The 18,364-nt window shown below is 29.8% G+C and overlaps 1 protein-coding gene across 1 annotated transcript in view; it reads left to right on the top strand.

The window, feature by feature from the left end:
* Window positions 1–3,168: 3,168 nt before the first annotated feature.
* The window catches only part of Iswi (nucleosome-remodeling ATPase imitation SWI), a 97,193-nt gene continuing 81,997 nt past the window's right edge, over window positions 3,169–18,364 (top strand). Inside the window, exons 1-5 of the mRNA XM_075355348.1 lie at window positions 3,169–3,329; window positions 7,094–7,162; window positions 8,064–8,230; window positions 10,919–11,158; window positions 14,020–14,161. Of these exons, the coding sequence (XP_075211463.1) occupies window positions 3,279–3,329; window positions 7,094–7,162; window positions 8,064–8,230; window positions 10,919–11,158; window positions 14,020–14,161 (669 nt within the window). The 5' untranslated portion in view covers window positions 3,169–3,278. The remainder of the gene's footprint in view (window positions 3,330–7,093; window positions 7,163–8,063; window positions 8,231–10,918; window positions 11,159–14,019; window positions 14,162–18,364) is intronic.

Genomic DNA, 18,364 nt, shown 5'->3' with positions numbered 1-18,364 from the left:
ATTCATCCAAGTATAGTTTAAAAGTGGTTCTACTACACTGCAGTAACAAATATCCTTCAATACCAATCGCTTATGGTATTAATTTGAAAGAGACATGCAATGTAATGAAAGATGTTCTTGAAAAAATAAGTTATAAAAAACATAGCTGGACATGTGTGGTGATTTGAAAGTTGTAGCTGTTCTTTTAGCTATGCAGTTAGGCCATACTAAGTACATGTGTTTTCTTTGCAAATGGGACAGCTGACCTAGGGATAAACATTATGTTACCAAAGAGTGAAAGAAACGAGACAACTTAACTCCAAATGGGAAAAATTTTATTTATCAACCCTTAGTTGAACCCAAAAACCTATTTTCACCCCCTCTCCATATCAAGCTAGGACTAATGAAAAATTTTGTAAAAGCAATGAAGAAGGAGAGCCTCAGATTTTTGTACATCAGGCAGAAATTTCCGGATGTAAGTGAAGGAAAATTAAAGAAGGAATATTTGTTGATCCTCAAATAAGAGAGTTGGTCAAAGATGATGTATTTAACTCTTAAATAATGTAGTTTAAAGACGTTTGCAAAACTTGGCAGACAGAAATCCAACAATTACTACAATATTGTTAATCAACTTCTTACTTCATACAGAGCTATGGGAGTATGCCTTTGAAGATACATTTCCTCACTCACATCTGAATTTTTCCCAGACAACCTCGGAAACGTAAGTGAACATGGTGAATGTTTCCACCAAGACATTTTGGTGATGGAATGCCACGATAAAGGGAAATGGAATACTAACACGCTAGCCAATACTGTTGGACATTAATTTGGGACGTGTCTGAGGCTATTTATAAAAGAAAAGCACCAGCGAAACCATTCTAACACAGGTATGGTCATGCAAAATTATAAATTTTACAGATTTTAAATATATTTTCCTGCAATTTTTTTAAAGCGTAATTTATTTAAAACTAAGGGTGATTGTATTTACACATCTGTAATGTACACAAAAAAGCAATTCAAGAAATAGCATAACAGTTAGAGAAACATTAAATTTTTTTTTTTGTTTATCAATGTAATCAATGATATTTTAGGTGTGATCCTTATAGTATTAACATTTTTACTAAGATATTATGTTTGTAAAATTGAGGAGGTAAATAACTTAGATGAAGAGTTTTAGTGTTACTTTAGAGAGAAGTTATTTTGATGTTAATACTTATAAAAGAGGCTAAATTTTTAATTAAAACTAAATTTAGGGGTTTTTTATATAATGGCAAAATGAGGAAAAAAAAATTATTTTATTTGTTCTACTATTGATAAAAATTAATCAACTCAGTGTGAGTAAATAGATATAAATAATACAGGTGTATTATTTATATAATGATATGCACATCTCTCAATAGTTTTTAAGATACTGAGCTTATATTTGTAATTTTTAAATTAATTCTCTAAGCAGGTATTGATCATCATAGGGAAATAAATCAAGAGAAAGGTGAGATAAGTGTAAGTAATGAGAAATTGAATTTAAATCAAAATATGGATGTTTAGAAATAAAATTCCCACAAATTGAAAAAAAAATATGTTGTTATAATGATTTTGATTTTGTTTATATGTATTAAAATTTATGGATGCAGCATTGACAATTACTGGAGATAAAAAACTTGACTCTGATTCAAAAGAAAATTGATGTTTGTTGTTTTAAGTGTTTGTATACAAAAGAATGTAGTAGGTTATGTTTTGAAACTAGACAATTCTACAGAAAATGCTCTTAAGGCTAGTAAAATGAAGTAAATTTTGAAAATTATTTGACAATTAAGAATAGTTTTATGAATGAAGTTTATAATAGTTAAAAAATCTATCATGAAAATAATATAAAAGAAACATTTAAATAAAAACAGCTGCAATTTTGGAAGGTTGCAGGGCACTTTAGGGTTAGGAAACAAAAAATTAAAATGATTGTTAGGAATAAATGAGATTTATTTTCATGTTTAAGTTTCTTTTATGTACTGCCAAATATTTTGCATACCCTTTTTTTGTAAACAATTTTATATCAATATGGAAATTAGCACTCACCAGAGTTAAGAAAATACTGTCAAAATCTAAATTAATTCTTGGGATATAAAGTAATCTTATTTAATTCTGTAGCAAGTTTTAGAATGTACGTGGCACAGATTTTTGGTCTAATTATATGGAGAAAGTTGAAGTTATGTGCAAATTTTTTAAGAACTTCTGTTTGCCATTCATTTTACTAAATAGTTATATCAAAATTAAATAAGGTTGTTCAAAATTGGTAATTGAGATTTTAAAGCAATATTTTATTGGGGGTTAATTTACATTTATGGCTGAACTTTTGTTAACCCAAAATTTGTTTTTAAGGAGTGACTGCAAAATCTTCAATAACAAAATTTGATTAATAAATTAACACCTGTTAAATATTACTTCATGCAAATATTTGTGGTTGGGCCAACCTATGTTGAAATTATGCATGGATTTAATAATTTTTTATATTAGTTTAAAAATCATATTCAATCTATTAAAAAATTAAAATTATATAAAAAATGGGAAAATAGTTTTAAAATGTATTGTCAGTAGTTGTATATTTTTTATAGGATAGCTTCTGACATCTGAAATATGAGAAATGTAATTGAAGCGCGGGAACATTTCATAAGCGACAATAGCGCTATCAATTCGTAAAGGTTAACTATGCTTCAAGACACTTTTGACAATTTTATAAATTATTTTATTAATGTTGATTTATTTGTAGGCTTTCATATTTTTAAGGTAGAAAAAAAATCAGTAAAGTATTTTAGGATAATAAAATGATTACTAAACAGCTGCTGATAATTAATACCTGATTTATTTATTTCCTTAAGAAAGTGTTAGTTATATTATATTCACATTGAGAAAAATTTCAGCGTGCGTGACAGTAGCATGATATATTTCTTTATTTTATCAAAAGGTCGCTGTAAGTTTACGTGGTAAATTATTCTTTGAATGTTAAACTGTATTTATAAGTTTATGGATTCATTTTAAATAATTTACTTTTTATCTATTATTTATATCCCACAAAAAATAATGCTTTTCATTTAAAACAATGACATTATTTTTAATTTGTCCGTGTTCCGCTGAAATTAAAGTTTTCATGTGCATTAGTTGCTCCACCTGTATTAAATACCGCCATTGACATGCGTCCATAGCACTTAGCGTTTTTTCCTATTGTAGTCTGTACCGATTATTTTATTTTGTTGATTGGTGAAGTTGTTAGTGCTTATTTTTCGGTATAGTTTTTTGCTAGTATTAAAATGTCGAAACCAGAGGAAAATGCTGATACCGGTGACACTGGGGAAAATTCTGTAAGTACAAAGTCTGGATGGTTTTTGGAAAAATTTAGTGATCTTTTTGTAAGATAGTTTTGGGTGCCTGAAAAATTGTGTAATGTTGTTCTAAAATCTGTTGTAGTTACATTTTTCAATTAAAGCTATTTAAATACTACTAGTAACTGGTTACAAACGTTTGGTGTTCAAAACTTAAATATGATCTCATTGTTGAGGTTAGATTACTTCCAGTTTTTAATGATTGGCGGTTTGTTATGAATTGTTTTATTTTATTGCTAAAATTTATTTGCGGATATCTTTTACTTTTCTGCCAACTGATGTTTTTGTCATATTAGTTTGGCTTTAAATTTACTCGATTGATTTTTAGTGTTGATTTTCTAATGATGCTTCGCTCCATGAGACTTGTTTGTAGGTTAATTTTACATTTATGTCAGTTTTGTTGAACTCCAAACAGGAATGATAACCCTGTGGAAGCTTGTTTGCAGGTTATTCTGGTGATTATTTAATTTTTGGAGATCAAATATTATGTTTCCAGTATCATTATGATTCTTTTCAAATTGAAATACATTATGAAACTACAATTTTTTATAAAGATTTTTAAATTTCAAAAGAAATAACAAAATTGATTGAACCATTAATCGGTCTGATTGATGTCAGACTGGTGATAAATTCCTCTCTGATTTGGAATTGTACAGTTGAGAAGTTACAGTGAAGATGTTATGTTTGCTAGCATTGTGACTAAGATTTTTCATTTTGAACTTAAATTAAATGAGGTGCCCCCATAAATTTGTGTATAGTTACCAAATGGGCACTTTCAACTATACGTAACGCCATAACCTGTTGGTAGTTTGCATATTGGCACCACTTTCCAGATTGATGAAGTTAGAAGTGTGATTGGATGATTGAAACCTTTTGTATTTAGACAATTGTATGAATGCCAACAGTCAATAATTATTGTACCAACTATTGTATGTTCCTTGATAATAAGTAATAGTCAGTGCCTCAGTCTTAGATTGGCACCAAAAAGATGGTACTTACGTATTAATGCCACCGCTGTGGTGGCGTTACAGCTGTAGCTGTTACAGCTTTATTTAAAAACAAAGTAGTCAATCGGATTTCCATGGAAAATGGGCCGATGTAGAGTTTAAGAGATTCAAAACAGTCTCAATAAATGGTTATTTATATTTATTTATTTTATAAATATAATTTAACCAAACTTAACCTACGCTCGCTTCACTCACTAACCTTGACTAATTAACAGTAGTGTTGTGATTATTTAAATAATAAATAATTGCAATAATTACTGAATTTATTAAATAAATACTCAATCAATGATGGTGTTAATTAGTCAAGGTTAGCGAGTGTAGGTTAAGTTTGGTTAAATTATATTTATAAAATAAATAAATATAAATAACCATTTATTAAAATTAATAAAGAGACTGTTCATTTTCCACCAAAATCCGATGATTGACTACTTTGTTTTTAAATAAAGCTGTAGCTGCAGTGGCGTTAATATGTAAGTACTAAAAAAATTTGTTACATTTTTAATTTCTCAGAAAATCCATCTCCGTGAATTATTTGTGCCCAATCTTACCTTTATCTGCTAAATTTTACCTCATTAATCTCTGCTGTCTTGCTGCACCTTCCTAATTTTACACTACCTTGCATGAGTTAGAATACAACGCTGCAGGCAGGTAACGCATGTACCTAATGTTAACAGAGAAAAACTGAATTATATTATCTTTCCAACCTTAAAAATGATAAAATTAATTTTACAGCTATTTGCAGAAATTTCAGTTGAAAAGAATTTGAGTTGTGTAAATAATAGTGGATAACTTCAGTATTTTCAAATGTGAAATACAGCTCTATTAAATTTTATTTTTGAAAGGATGGATGTGCCATTAGTATCTTATTTTTATATTTGTAACTAGATATTAAAGATTAATTTTGTTGATTACCATATTTTTATCCCAGTTGTATTTTGGTAAATATTCATATACTGCTGTTCTAGAATATTAATTTTATAGATATGGAATGTTTATGTGAAGAAGATGGGTTGAGTTTTTTGTGTTACATTGCCAGCTTTGCTGTATTTTTTTTTTTTTTTTTTTTTTTTTTTTTTTTTTTTTTTTTTTTTGAGGAATGATGGTGCTCTGTGTTGGTAGTTATTGATTTTGCTGCAGATTTGATATGTATTTAGTCAGTGATATATTGATTTAGGGTGGCTGTGGCCCTGGTGTATTTTTTGTTGTACCCCTGGCAAAAAAAAAAAAAACAATTATGAAAGTAATGAATTACACTTTATTGAACATTGGAAAAATATTGATTTTAATTTGTCCATTACAGAATTTGCAGTTAATTATTCTTAATCATTAGCATTTAGATATTCTTAATTTTATTGTATATTCAGTGATTACATATGTTAAAAAAACCATCAACCAGATGCAGCTTTACATATTGGTTCTGGTTCACGACTGTTGTGCCTTATGATCCAAACCTTGTGCATTATGATCTGAATTTTTAAACTTTGCTTTGCCTAGTTCTTTGTAGCTTAAAATTTGTTTGTCTAGAATAGTGGACAATCTATTAAAAACTTAGTGGTTAGGGACTAACTGTGGGGATAAGGGAGGCTTTGCTTAAAAGTTGTACTAGCCACAGCCTTTCCTTTGAGATATTATTTGTTATTGGCCTTTTAATGTTTCTACCTAACAATTAGTGCCATCTCTGACACAATTTGTGACTTAGTGTAAAAGAGAACAGGACATTATTCCTGTTTGCCTACTAATCGTATATCATTACTTTTCCTTTCTACTCTGCTTATGCATGTTTTATTTCATATAATTATTCCTTGGCCTGGTGGGGTCCCCAGTTCAGCTGTCTACATTCTTGTTTTAAATCTCTAAATTATTTTTAATAAGTTAATATTTATAGAAGAGAAAAAAAAATTGTGGCCATTGAAATTGTATTTATTAAGGTGCACAATTTTTAAGAGGAGAATGTTTTTAATGAAAGCATTGCGCATTGAGTTGTAAGGTATATTGTGTAATTGATGTGGTATGTTTACGAAGTTTTTCAGTTAAAAACTTACTTAAAATTACTTGACTTTTTAATATATATTAGATGTGTTAATCTAAAAGTATAAGTAGTAGTAGTAGTAGTGTATTTAGTCTCTGTGTAAGTATTGTTATTTTTTTTTATGAAATAATTAATTTTATAACTACTGTGGTTTTTCTTTCAGATATTGGTGAGTGAGCCTTTTTTTTGAAGTGTCAGAGTCATATTCAAGCATAGTGCCCATGAATGTTTTGAAGATTAAGGTGTTGATGGTTTATCTGATTTATTATCATCGCTTTTCAAATATGTCACTAAAACTTGTCATTAAATATATCATAACTTGACAAGAGAGTAACTGAACAGGCTAGAAAACTTAAAAAGGTGATGTAAAACCTAAAAAATTGAAGGATTCTTATGATCTCTCTATACTCGGATGACTGGTGTAATTGAATTGACAAGCTCGGAATTAGCGAGTGAGAGAGAATATTTCTTGTCGTGTGATTATATTTTGGTATGCCTGTAAGCAGTTAATCAGTTCAGGAAAGTATTTGTTGTAATATTCAGACTTGACTCATAATCATGATGTCAAATTAACCAACTGCAAATTAGTTTTATATTAACTACTTACTCGCAGTAACAATCTTTTGGTTGTCCACCCTTTATTAAAATTTAATACCTTAAATTTAGTAGCTTTTATCGTTTGGTGTATGATTATTTTATTGTTTCAGAATGCATCATCAATGGAATCTGAATCTGTTCCATCGTTGGGAAAAATTGAAGATTTTGATACAAAGATAGTAAGTAGCAGATTAAGTATTTCAGAAAATAACTAATGTTTTGATATAAAAAAAGAAGCTATTGGAGAAAAAATTTATTGCACAATTTGAAAGTACATCCTTAAACTACTTTTCTACAGTGTCCGAATAATTGAAACACTTGTCATATCTGTGAATGAGCTTTTCTATCACTTCTTCAAAAAGTTCTGCTGCTTGGTTTTTCAGCCACTTTTTGGAATCCATCGAGTGTAAAACTTAGGGTAACCCAAATTTTTGTCATAACTTCATGCAAAAGGCCACATGAAATTTTCAGAAACTGAAATGAAAGTTCTATAATGGTAAAGTGTTGATTAGCATGAATCTTTCCATTGACTTATGTTATCAGTTCACCAAGCAGAATACTACATCGGTCACATTATTTTCATTTTGCATATTTGAACGATCATTTTAAACATGATATGTCAATGCCTCACTGCACTTTCACTCATACAATTTGCAAAACATCATACAACTTCCCCATAAACTATATATAGTTCCTGATAAATCTCACTGGGTTTGTAGTGTTTTGCCAGAAGAAATCGAATAACCGATTTCACTTCACAGTTGATGGGATTTTTTACATGGCACACATTTTACACACTTGTAAAAAATCAATGAAATGCACAGGTCGGCTTCATTCACGAATGAATGGATTCAACTCTGAGATTCATTAGCACAGCTCTGTGTGTACTGAGTAAGGCTAGCAATGACAAGATAGTGCTGCTAATCCCCCATTTCTTTGTGCAACAACAGTGAAACACAAGTTAACTCAATAGTCCTCGTACTATATATATGACATTTTATTAACATATGTTTACTATTGCTGTGGTGTGTAAGATAAAAACTTACTTAATTCTAAAAAAAAATTAATGTTTTTCTGTAGGAGACAGATCGAAGTAAGAGATTTGATTACCTGCTTAAGCAGACTGAAATATTTGCTCACTTTATGTCTAATAATCAAGGCAAAAGTGCAAGCCCTGTTAAAAAAGCTGGCCGTCCACGCAAAGAGAAGGATAAAGATGCTCCTAAACCTAGCGGAGATCCAGGAGAGTAAGTTGAATTATTTTTTACTAATTCTAATTTTGTATTAATTAAAAACAATCTTCTGTTTGAGGATATGATAATTTTTTTTCTTAAAAATTTTTTAGTTCTTAATTAATTTGTTTATTCCATTAACAGGCTCGAGTCAGTGAATATTAAGAACTCATTGTGATTTATTGCTGATAGCAGTGGAGCTGCTAGTCAGTGAATTAGGATCATAGAGGTTCATATTTTACGCTACTTTTCGTGCATTTATGTTTACTCTTGTTATAAGTAACTTTTATTTACTTCTGCTGCCTCATTAAATTAAAAAGGATGAGTAATTTGTATTCCATTGTCTTTGTTCATCATGCAAAAAATATAAAATATTTAAATAAGTCTTAATGGTCCAGATGTTGTGTTGTTCTATTATATGTAGCAGCATGTTGTGTTTCTTTGTTTAGTGCTTGGGTGTAATGTTTATAGTAAAAAAATACACTTCAGTATATAAAGCACTATATTGTCGGGGATCGATTACTTTTAATACAGTTTGAACAAAACTGGTGGGTATAGTAATTCTTAAGATTTTTTGGTGTAATTGGTAGATGCGCAGTAGTTCATTTTATTTGCCTTTGGGTATGTGTTTGTGAGTGGGTGTAATAGGAATATCTTAGCTGGGAAGGGATACAAAGCTGGATTTGCTGTCTCCAAAAAGACATTCATGCCCATACTCAGGTGAGCGCATGTGAGTGTTTTGTCCAATTCTGCACTGCAACAGTATGGTTCAATCATTCGTGCTTAAAGAGTACCCCTTCCAACCCTCAAACTAAACATAAACATACTGTACTTTTACAGTTACCTTCATGTGTGAAATCTTTTATTACTTTCAGTGATACTTTCAATGAGAGAGATTGTATATTGAATGACATTTTTGAGCTCCCACGTATCTAACATAGACATTGTCCTTTCACAGACTACCTTGAAGTTACTAGCCCTGAAAAATGATCAAAATAACCTTCCAAAAGACTATTTTAATGGTAGGAAAGATTTACATTGATTTTTTGAGTTTGACTGCGATTGGGAACTTACGCTGTTAGTTTTGGGTGTAAATCATATTTTGGAGTGTGAACACCAGGAACACTAGTTTCCGCTGGCAAGAACATGTATGTTGTAGTTTTGTTGAAATCTTAATAAAGACATCAATTCATACACTACTTGAGTTCATTTGGTTTCACACTAATACATCAACTTGAGAACTAAACATACATGTTTACCAGTTTGATATCCTCCGCATTGTTCACCATCATATGATGCCATTAAACAGCCATCATTAATGTGCCAGTTAAATTATCTAGATCTATAGAATCTATCCATCTTTTATTAATCAATAAAAAGTAGTAAAGATTTAACCTGTTGGTATAATCTGTTTTTCTGTCAAGTTTATCATCTCTTTTTAAGAGTCCTGGATTTTCAGTTTATTTTATTACTCTAGAAAATTCAACAATTACATTTCTTTAACAAATAAACCAAATAAATAAAATCAATATAACTAAATAAACAAATATTTTCCATGGTTTTTCTTTAGATGCTTTAACATTTTCTATATTTTTCTGCAGGTAATTACTAGTAGGTGGAATCTTTTCAATGAAGTTGCCCCCAAAATTTGCTTTGAAGTTGCAATAGTGATTGTAAATCTCCAGTTATTGATGGCCTATATCCTCAAGATTGATTTTGATTTGAAAGCTTGATCATTTGATTTATAAAGTTTGTTCAACTAGTTTTATTAAGAACTTTGATATATTTCATTTATTTCTGGTTACAATAATGTGGATAACATTTGTGTTATAAATCACAATTTCAAAAAAATAGTTTTATTTCATATTCTTGTATGTAGCTATGCATGAATTGAAAGTACAACTGTCTCTGATCCAATTTATTTACATTACGTATGTATTTTTTGTACTGAATTACTACAACTGTTTCAAAATCTGATTAGGGCTAACCTTTTTTTTTTTGCTTGGGAGTATAACCTCCTTAAAAGTTGGTCCTTCATGAGCAGTATTAGTCAACTATGGTTACTTGTTTTTTCTCAGTAAACTTCAAGCAGTACATTTAAAAAAAAGTTTTGTGAAAGTTCACATTTTTATTTATTTTTTTTTAATTTGCATGTTTGTTGGAATAATATAATTTTAATTTAAAGTATGAGTGGTATCATAATTTTATATAGTCATATATTTTTATGCACTTATCTAAATAGGTAAATTTATTCCTTCAACTGTGGCAAAATTAAATAAATTAGATTTTAGATAAAAAACCTCAAAATTGAAACAGTTCAAAACCATAAAAATTAAACAATAAGAAGTATTACTAGGGTTTATTCAGGTCATTAAATAAAGCCTTACCAAATTTGAAAGTGGATGGAGATGTTGCTCTGTGTTACCTCAGTTATAAAAATTATTGCTATATTATCCTGTAAGGACATCTCACACATTGAAGTAGCTAATTATTTATAGATACATTAAAAAACACCTCAAAACTGTATAAACAATTTTTAAAATGCTTTTACACGCTCGGATGTTGAGTTAATTGATAATAAGGCATGTTCACATCATAGTAAGGCTGGATAAATTGCTTTCTTAGAAATATGTGTTCTATACTCATTTTGTTTAGCTACTTTGTCTTAAGTTCTAATTTTCTGTCGTCTTATTTTTATTTCAGTCATCGACATCGTAAAACAGAACAAGAAGAAGATGAAGAGTTATTAGCTGAAACTAATACTAGTCGAAAATCAATTACTCGATTTGATTTTTCACCATTTTATATTAAAAATGGAGAATTGAGAGATTATCAGGTTCGAGGTCTAAACTGGATGATATCTTTATATGAAAATGGAATTAATGGTATATTAGCTGATGAGATGGGTCTTGGAAAAACTCTTCAAACAATTTCTTTACTTGGGTAATTAAAGTTTTAAAAACTTTTTGTTGACATGTATTATATATTTAAGTGATTATTTATTTGTCTGGGGATAATTTCAGAAACTGTTAAAGCATAATGAAAAATTCCTATATTGTTTTCCTCATTGAACATCATGGTCTATTTAATTATACTACTTTCCTCCCAATTTGATTATTGTTATATACTAGTAATGGGATCATTTTCTCTCATTGTTCCACTAATTGTGGAGGTGCCTGGATTGATGTCTGGGAAGGATTTTTCCTTAAAAAAATTCCCCAGTGGTATTTCTTCCTGATTAATAATAACTAAAAAGTAAAGTCAAATTGTGAGAACACAAAATATCACAATCATGTTATTATTACCAATTAGCAGATTTCAGAACTTAATTCTGGAGAACTAGGGTATAAAATCTTGAATTCCCTTTGTCTTCCCAGCTTTATTCCTAAAAAATTGAAATGCATTGACTTTGGCAACTCTTTCAAAATATATTGTACAAAAGATTCACTTCCTTTGCCCTTGAGCATCTGTTTTCCTGTCAACTAAATTAACAAAAACAAGGATTGTGATATATGATTTTTTTTCTTTTTCAAAATGTTACACCGCAAGAAAATAGTGAAATTGAAAATGGTGACAAAGAGTTTTCTAGCTTTCTTATTCTCCTTGGCTTCTTACACTCCAGCCCTCCTAATTAAACAAAAAATGGATTATTGTAGTATTTGAACCATTTTTTACTTCCAGCACAAGGAAGTATTGTAATCGTGAAAATTTTCTGTTTTCAGATTGTAATGGAAATATCCATTTTGACAATCCCTGAATCCATTTTGACTAGTTTCAGCATGATGTCTATACATATGTATCTCGCATAACTCAAAAATGATTATCCGTAGAGTGTCAAAATTTTGGATTTAGAACTGATATATTATTAGTGGTAGTTATTTTCATTGGTTCCAGAGTTATAGTCCAATAAAATTTTAATTAATTAAATATTTGCATTTTACAAGGGGAAGGCACATCAGTTCAAATCAGACTTCATTTGCTTTCTTTTTTCTTTTTTTATTAATTTTTTTATTTAATATATTGATTTATTAATAATTATTAACCTGTGATTGTAAAACAATCAGGAAGAAGCGATTAGGACGAAGTCATGTGGTGTCCACATAAGATTTTTTTTAATATGTCAACCTTCAGCTGAAAATCATAGAAGTGGCTCAACCCTTGTTGCTCTTAAATTTCTTGTGCATTCCAGCCCCCTGAATTTTGGAAATATTTTGATATAAAAATAATTTTTACTTCAAAATGCATTAGTTTCAGATAAAAAAAATTAGAAAACAATGATGTACTAGTGGCTTTTAAAAGGTCTCTTCCCTTCTAGAGCCCCCTCTGATAACAAAAATTGATGTTCAAGACTGAACTTTGACTGAACTGAAGATTGATGTTCTAATTGACTAGCATCCTTGTTGAAATCTAAAATATTGTGATAATCAAATTAAGTTTTCTTCTAATTGTGTTCTACCATAAGAAAAAAATTTAAATACATATTTTTGTTTATTTCTTACTCCTAAACTTTAAAAAATTAAGGATTTTAATAAAATATTAAAATCCTTTATTAAGAAATTTTTTTCCAAACTTGTACTTTAAAAAAGAATAAAAAATTGTAAAAGACATTCAGTATTTTTAACACTTGTATATTGTGTACAAGAAAAAAGTTCTAAGTCTGAAGAGTTGGTTACTTATATTACAGATGCCGCTGCTCAAATTAAGGAAAGTCGTGCAGAATTGTAGAGAGCAATGCTAGCAATTTAAAATCATAGTCAAATGTATTGAAGTAGGACAAATTTTTGAAAATGTATTGTAAACTTTATTAAATGTATCAATTACATTTTTATTTTTTCGTATCGTATGTTAACTTCATTTTCTGTAGTTAACATTTTAAAATTTTCAAATAGTTTTAGTAATATCATATTTCTTGAACGTTTTGGGCTATTTTACATCAATTTTCTCAGAATTAAATCTTCTAAGATTTCATAATAAATATTAAGCATTTATTAGACTTTAACAAAGTTTTTATATTAGATGTAAAATATGTACCTTTAGATTACAAATTTTTCTGTTTTATCTCTGATATTATGAAATCAGGAGGTACGGTTTTAGAACCTGTTTTATTCAATTTATCAAGTAAAAAGACCATCGATTTTACACCTTAATTTGGGTTCCTAAAATTTTAAGTGGTTTTATTTCACTTTTTGCCCAGGAATAAGGGTGAAATCTTTCACTAGCTGTAACTCGCCTACAGAATGTTTCCAGACCCATGTTTATATGAATTTTTTTCTTTATTTATGCTAGTAGAATAAGCTCAAAAAGTGCAGGTAACATTACGTGATTCATGTATATTAAATGTTTTTATTTACTTAAGTAATATATTTGTTTTACATTAAATCTATGTATGAAGTACATGTTTTTTTTTCAGTTTATAAATTCTTAAGCTTGGTTTAATGCTGATGAGTATTAAATAATGAATTTAAAATAAAACAAAATTCTTACTTCAGCTTCAGAGCACCTTATTGCAATAGTAACTTAAAAAGTACTTTATTAAATTATTCTGATGTTACTTTCCATTTATTTTTTATAATGTAAGAATTCATTTCTGGAAAATTCTTCATAATATTTTTTTTATTGCAGTAAATCAAAAGTTTATTTTATATAGGTTATAGATGTAGAATATAGATTTTATTTGTTACTGTAGATGAAGCATGTTTATGTTCATGACAAAAAAATAGGTATTTGTGTTACTTATTACATCTATGTTGTGCTGGATTTCTTCTGTTTTTTCAAAGTTTAAAATTTAAGTTGATTATTGATAGGTATATGAAACACTATCGGAATATTCCTGGACCACATATGGTTATAGTACCAAAATCTACTTTAGCTAATTGGATGAATGAGTTTCAAAAATGGTGTCCTAGTTTGAGAGCCGTATGCTTAATTGGTGATCAAGAAGCCAGAGTGAGTATAATTAATATTATATAAACATTTATGTAATTAATCATTATGTACATTATACTGAGTAATATTTAAAAGTTAAATTATTTTTATTATAGTATTCACTCACCTTGCTGCTGTTTCATTTTTGTATATGCATTAGTGCTTTTTGTAGTTATTGCTTCATCAGATGAGTTGTATATTTGTTTAAAAAAAACATTAAAAATTATTCTTTTAAAAAAATAGATAAGACATTTACCTATTCTTATCAATTAATAAAAGTAATGCGCACTTCTAATATTGCAACTGTTTGTGGAGAAAACTGTTGTTTTATGTAAATGTGATTTAAATTTAAAATGGATATAATTCCTCTGATCCAGTTACCATCATAAAATTTTACTTGTTCATTTATTATATTTTCATTATGCTGTATTATTCTTAATTTTTTATGGGCGTCAAATTTAAGTTAATTGTTGTTTATATGTAATATTTTTAATCTTTCATTAAAAAATGTTTGAATTTTTTGATTTGATGTATACAATTAAATCTCCGTTTTTTATACTATGTGCTTGTAAATGCTCCTGATTAGTTTGTAGAATTTCTGTGGGTCTTGCTACTTTACAGCATTAAAAAGTTTTACTTAGCATTTTAAGTATCAACTATATGGTAGTTTCAGGGTATATATAACAGGTTATTAGAATGCTTTAACCGTCAACATTCAACTGATTATTATGATCTTTTTTCTGATTAGTTAGTAAAAAGAAAAAATCTTTTTGTATGGTACTAAGAGACCTTTGCTGCTTCGCATCATCAGTAAATAAATTAACTTAAGTTTACTTTATGATTTATACGGCTTTCTTCCACATAACGTTAGCTGTTCGTTGGGTGGAGGTTTCATCTCCACTTTCACATTTTTAAAAGATTGGGAAATGTACGAGATTGTCCATGGCCAAGAACTGGTTCATTTCGATAGATTCCTGCTCATTTCAGAGTTTGCCCTTGTGTCTTGTTGATCATGAATGCTAACTGTATTGGAAATTGTCTTAGTTTAAAAGAAAGTGAGATAGTACTGTCAGACTTTTGAGGAGTAAGACTTCTAATTGTGAGAGAAGCTACGTTCCATTAAAACTCCTCTCATAATTGAGTGAGCATAGTTGTGCATTCTGGTTTCCTGTGGCTTGATGTATTGAGAGTTTTAAGACATCATTTAAGTCTTAACTAAATTAGTTACTAATCACAGAAAAATTAATTTTTTCTAATTTGTTTACCAAATTTTTCTAATATATAGATTGGTATTTCTGATCAGAAATCACAAGCCATGTCTAAGAAACCTACCAAACCTGAGGAACTACAAGCTTGACAAAAAAATCCTGGATTAGATATGATTAATCGATTTGTGTGTTAATTATAGTTCATTTTCTCAAATGTTTGGTCAAACTGATTATGTATAACTTCCAGTTATATGTTAGTAATACTGTTGTAGACAGTATGTATGGCTTTCAATGGTACATATTCACGATGTTCAACTCCATTGTAGTCAAAAAACCAGTCAGGATGTCTTTCTCATGACGTACCTTACTCTCATGATGTCTTTCTCATGATATACCTTACTCATGATGTCTTGCTTTCTTCAGCCTATGGAATGATAGTGACTTTCACTCTGATGATAGCAGCCTTGGTTTCCTGGTCATATCCATATATCCAAGAATTGCCAGTTATTACAGTTAAAGAAACTAAGGATCATTATCATTAGTTACTCCTGCATATTCTATGCAATGCATGCAATAAATCTCTTTCTGTTCAAAGAAAAGCGACTTGGACAATGCTTTATAGCCATTTTTTACTTGTCCAAATTGTTTGTTTAAATTGTATATTTGGAACCGTTTCCAATCCCAATATCATTTGCAATTTCTCTGATGGTCACCTGATGAATGTAAAAAACAAATATAAAAATAGGAAGAGAAAAGATTATGGAGGTAGAAGAATTTTGTGATTTGGGAAATAGAATTACTAAAGATAAGCAAATACCAAATTACCAAATAGCACAGGCGAAATGAGCTTTCAGTCAGAAATATAATTTGCTTACATCAAAAATTAGTTTAAATGTCGAAAACATTTTTGAAAGTATATGTTTGGAGCGTAGCTTTATATGCAAGTGAAACTTAGATGATCAGGGTACCTGAGAAGAAAAAATTAGAAGATTTTGAAATGTGGTGATGTAGGAGAATGTTATTAAAAGGTAGTGGGTGGATAAAGTGACAAATAAAAAGGTGTTGCGAATATTCAATAATGAATATATTATAAAATATATATATTTTTGGAATTGAAGACTCCAGTTCTCATAAAAGTGGTTTCATCAGTAAACAAAATTGAATGTACTTTATCATGTACAATGTACTTTATAGTGTTGTCTAGAAGCCAAGTTTAACTGCTGGGGGTAATCTGTTGGCCGCAAAGTTTGCACCTTCTGCAGGCAGAAAGGATAAAAATTTTCTTTCTTAAGATACGTCACACTTTTTGTTTTTTGGCAAACCAGTGCGACATGAAATTCGCTTTGTACTAGTGTCTGGGCGATGCTGAATATACTGAATCAAGCAATGTTCATTGTTAACACGATGATTTACTTGGCGTTCAACAGAAAACAAACACATTCGAAGTGACCCTTTCATCAGTAAATGCTGATAAACTGAACAATGTTTAAAAATAATGCTCTAAAAAAATATGTTTATTAGGTACAGAAAGAATAATATGATTTTCTGTTGTCTATTTTTGGTCTGTTGCTACAATAAAAAACCGATTTTTAAGTTTTTATTGGTTTTATTTACATAAATTTACCTAAAATTAAATTTTCTACAAGTTTTGTTTCTAAATCTTTTGCATATATCATGATTTAACAATTATACTACAAATCTAAAAAATACTTGTTTTTTTACACTGAATTTTGTGTTTTACGTTAGATATTTAAAATATTTTAAAAACTATCGGAGTTACAATTCTGGAACCTGCTTTGTCTTATTTCCCAGCTCAAATTACATCAGAAACCACAAACTTTACTTCATAATTTGGGTCCCAAAAATTTCAGTAGGGCTTCTTTTTATTAGAAGAGCTGAAATGCGGGCGAAATCATTCGCTAGCCATAACTCAAAAACAAATGTTTCCAGACCTATGTTATATGAACTTTTATCATTATTTTCACCAGTAAAATATATCCTGAAAGTTTCTCTGTTTCTTCGTGAGATACCTGTATATGTGTATATATATATATATATATATATATATATATATATATATATATGTATATACACGAGGGTTCTTTTTTTTCAAGGTCCGATCGATCACAAAATTAAAATCACAGTGAAAATAAAAATTTTTTTTTTGTAACAAGTACTTACATAGTTATGCTATTTCAATATATAGTCGCCACTCCAATTTAGACATTTGTCGTAGCATGGTACCAACTTTCCAATACCCTCGTCATAGAACGGAGCCGCCTGTGTTTTCAGCCATGTTTCTACACTGGTCTGCAGCTTGATGTCTGTGTGAAAATGTTGTCCTTCTAGCCAGCGTATCATGTGAGCAAAGAGGTGAAAATTAGATGGAGCCAAGTCCAAGCTGTATGGTGAGTGATCAAACACCTCCCAACAAAAACGCTGCAGGAGCTTCTTTGTTACAGCTGCAGTGTGCGGCCGAGCATTGTCATGAAGAAAGACAATGCCTGATGACAACATTCCTCTCCGCTTATTCTGAATTGCCCTTCGTAGATGTTGAAGAGGCATGCAGTATGAGGCTGCAGTAATGGTCGTGCCATGTTCCATGAATTCCACCAAGAGAACTCCATTCCAGTTCCAGTTCCAGTTCGCTTGAACTTCTTTGGTTTTCTGGGAGAATGAGAATGCATCCACTGTTTGGATTGTTCTTTTGTTTCTTCAGTTTGGAAATGGACCCATGTCTCGTTCCCTGTGACAATTGTTAAAAAAATCTTCTCCTTCATTGTGGTAGCGCTGGAGAAACATTAGGGATGCGCGTTCATTCTCATTGTTATGTGATGGTCGGATAGCATCTTGGGAACCCATCTTGCACACAGTTTGCGGTACTGAAGTCTATCACTCACAATGGTGTAGAGAGCTGACCTTGAAATTTCAGGAAACGAATCACTCGATACAGAAATTGTGAACCGATGATTTTCTCGAATTGCCTCACGACTCGCTCAATGAGATCATCGGTTGA

This window comes from Lycorma delicatula, chromosome 2, assembly GCF_047948215.1.
Source record: "Lycorma delicatula isolate Av1 chromosome 2, ASM4794821v1, whole genome shotgun sequence".
Lineage (NCBI taxonomy): Eukaryota > Metazoa > Arthropoda > Insecta > Hemiptera > Fulgoridae > Lycorma > Lycorma delicatula.
The sequence above is the reverse complement of the archived record's forward strand: the minus strand, read 5'-3'. Positions and strand labels throughout refer to the sequence as shown.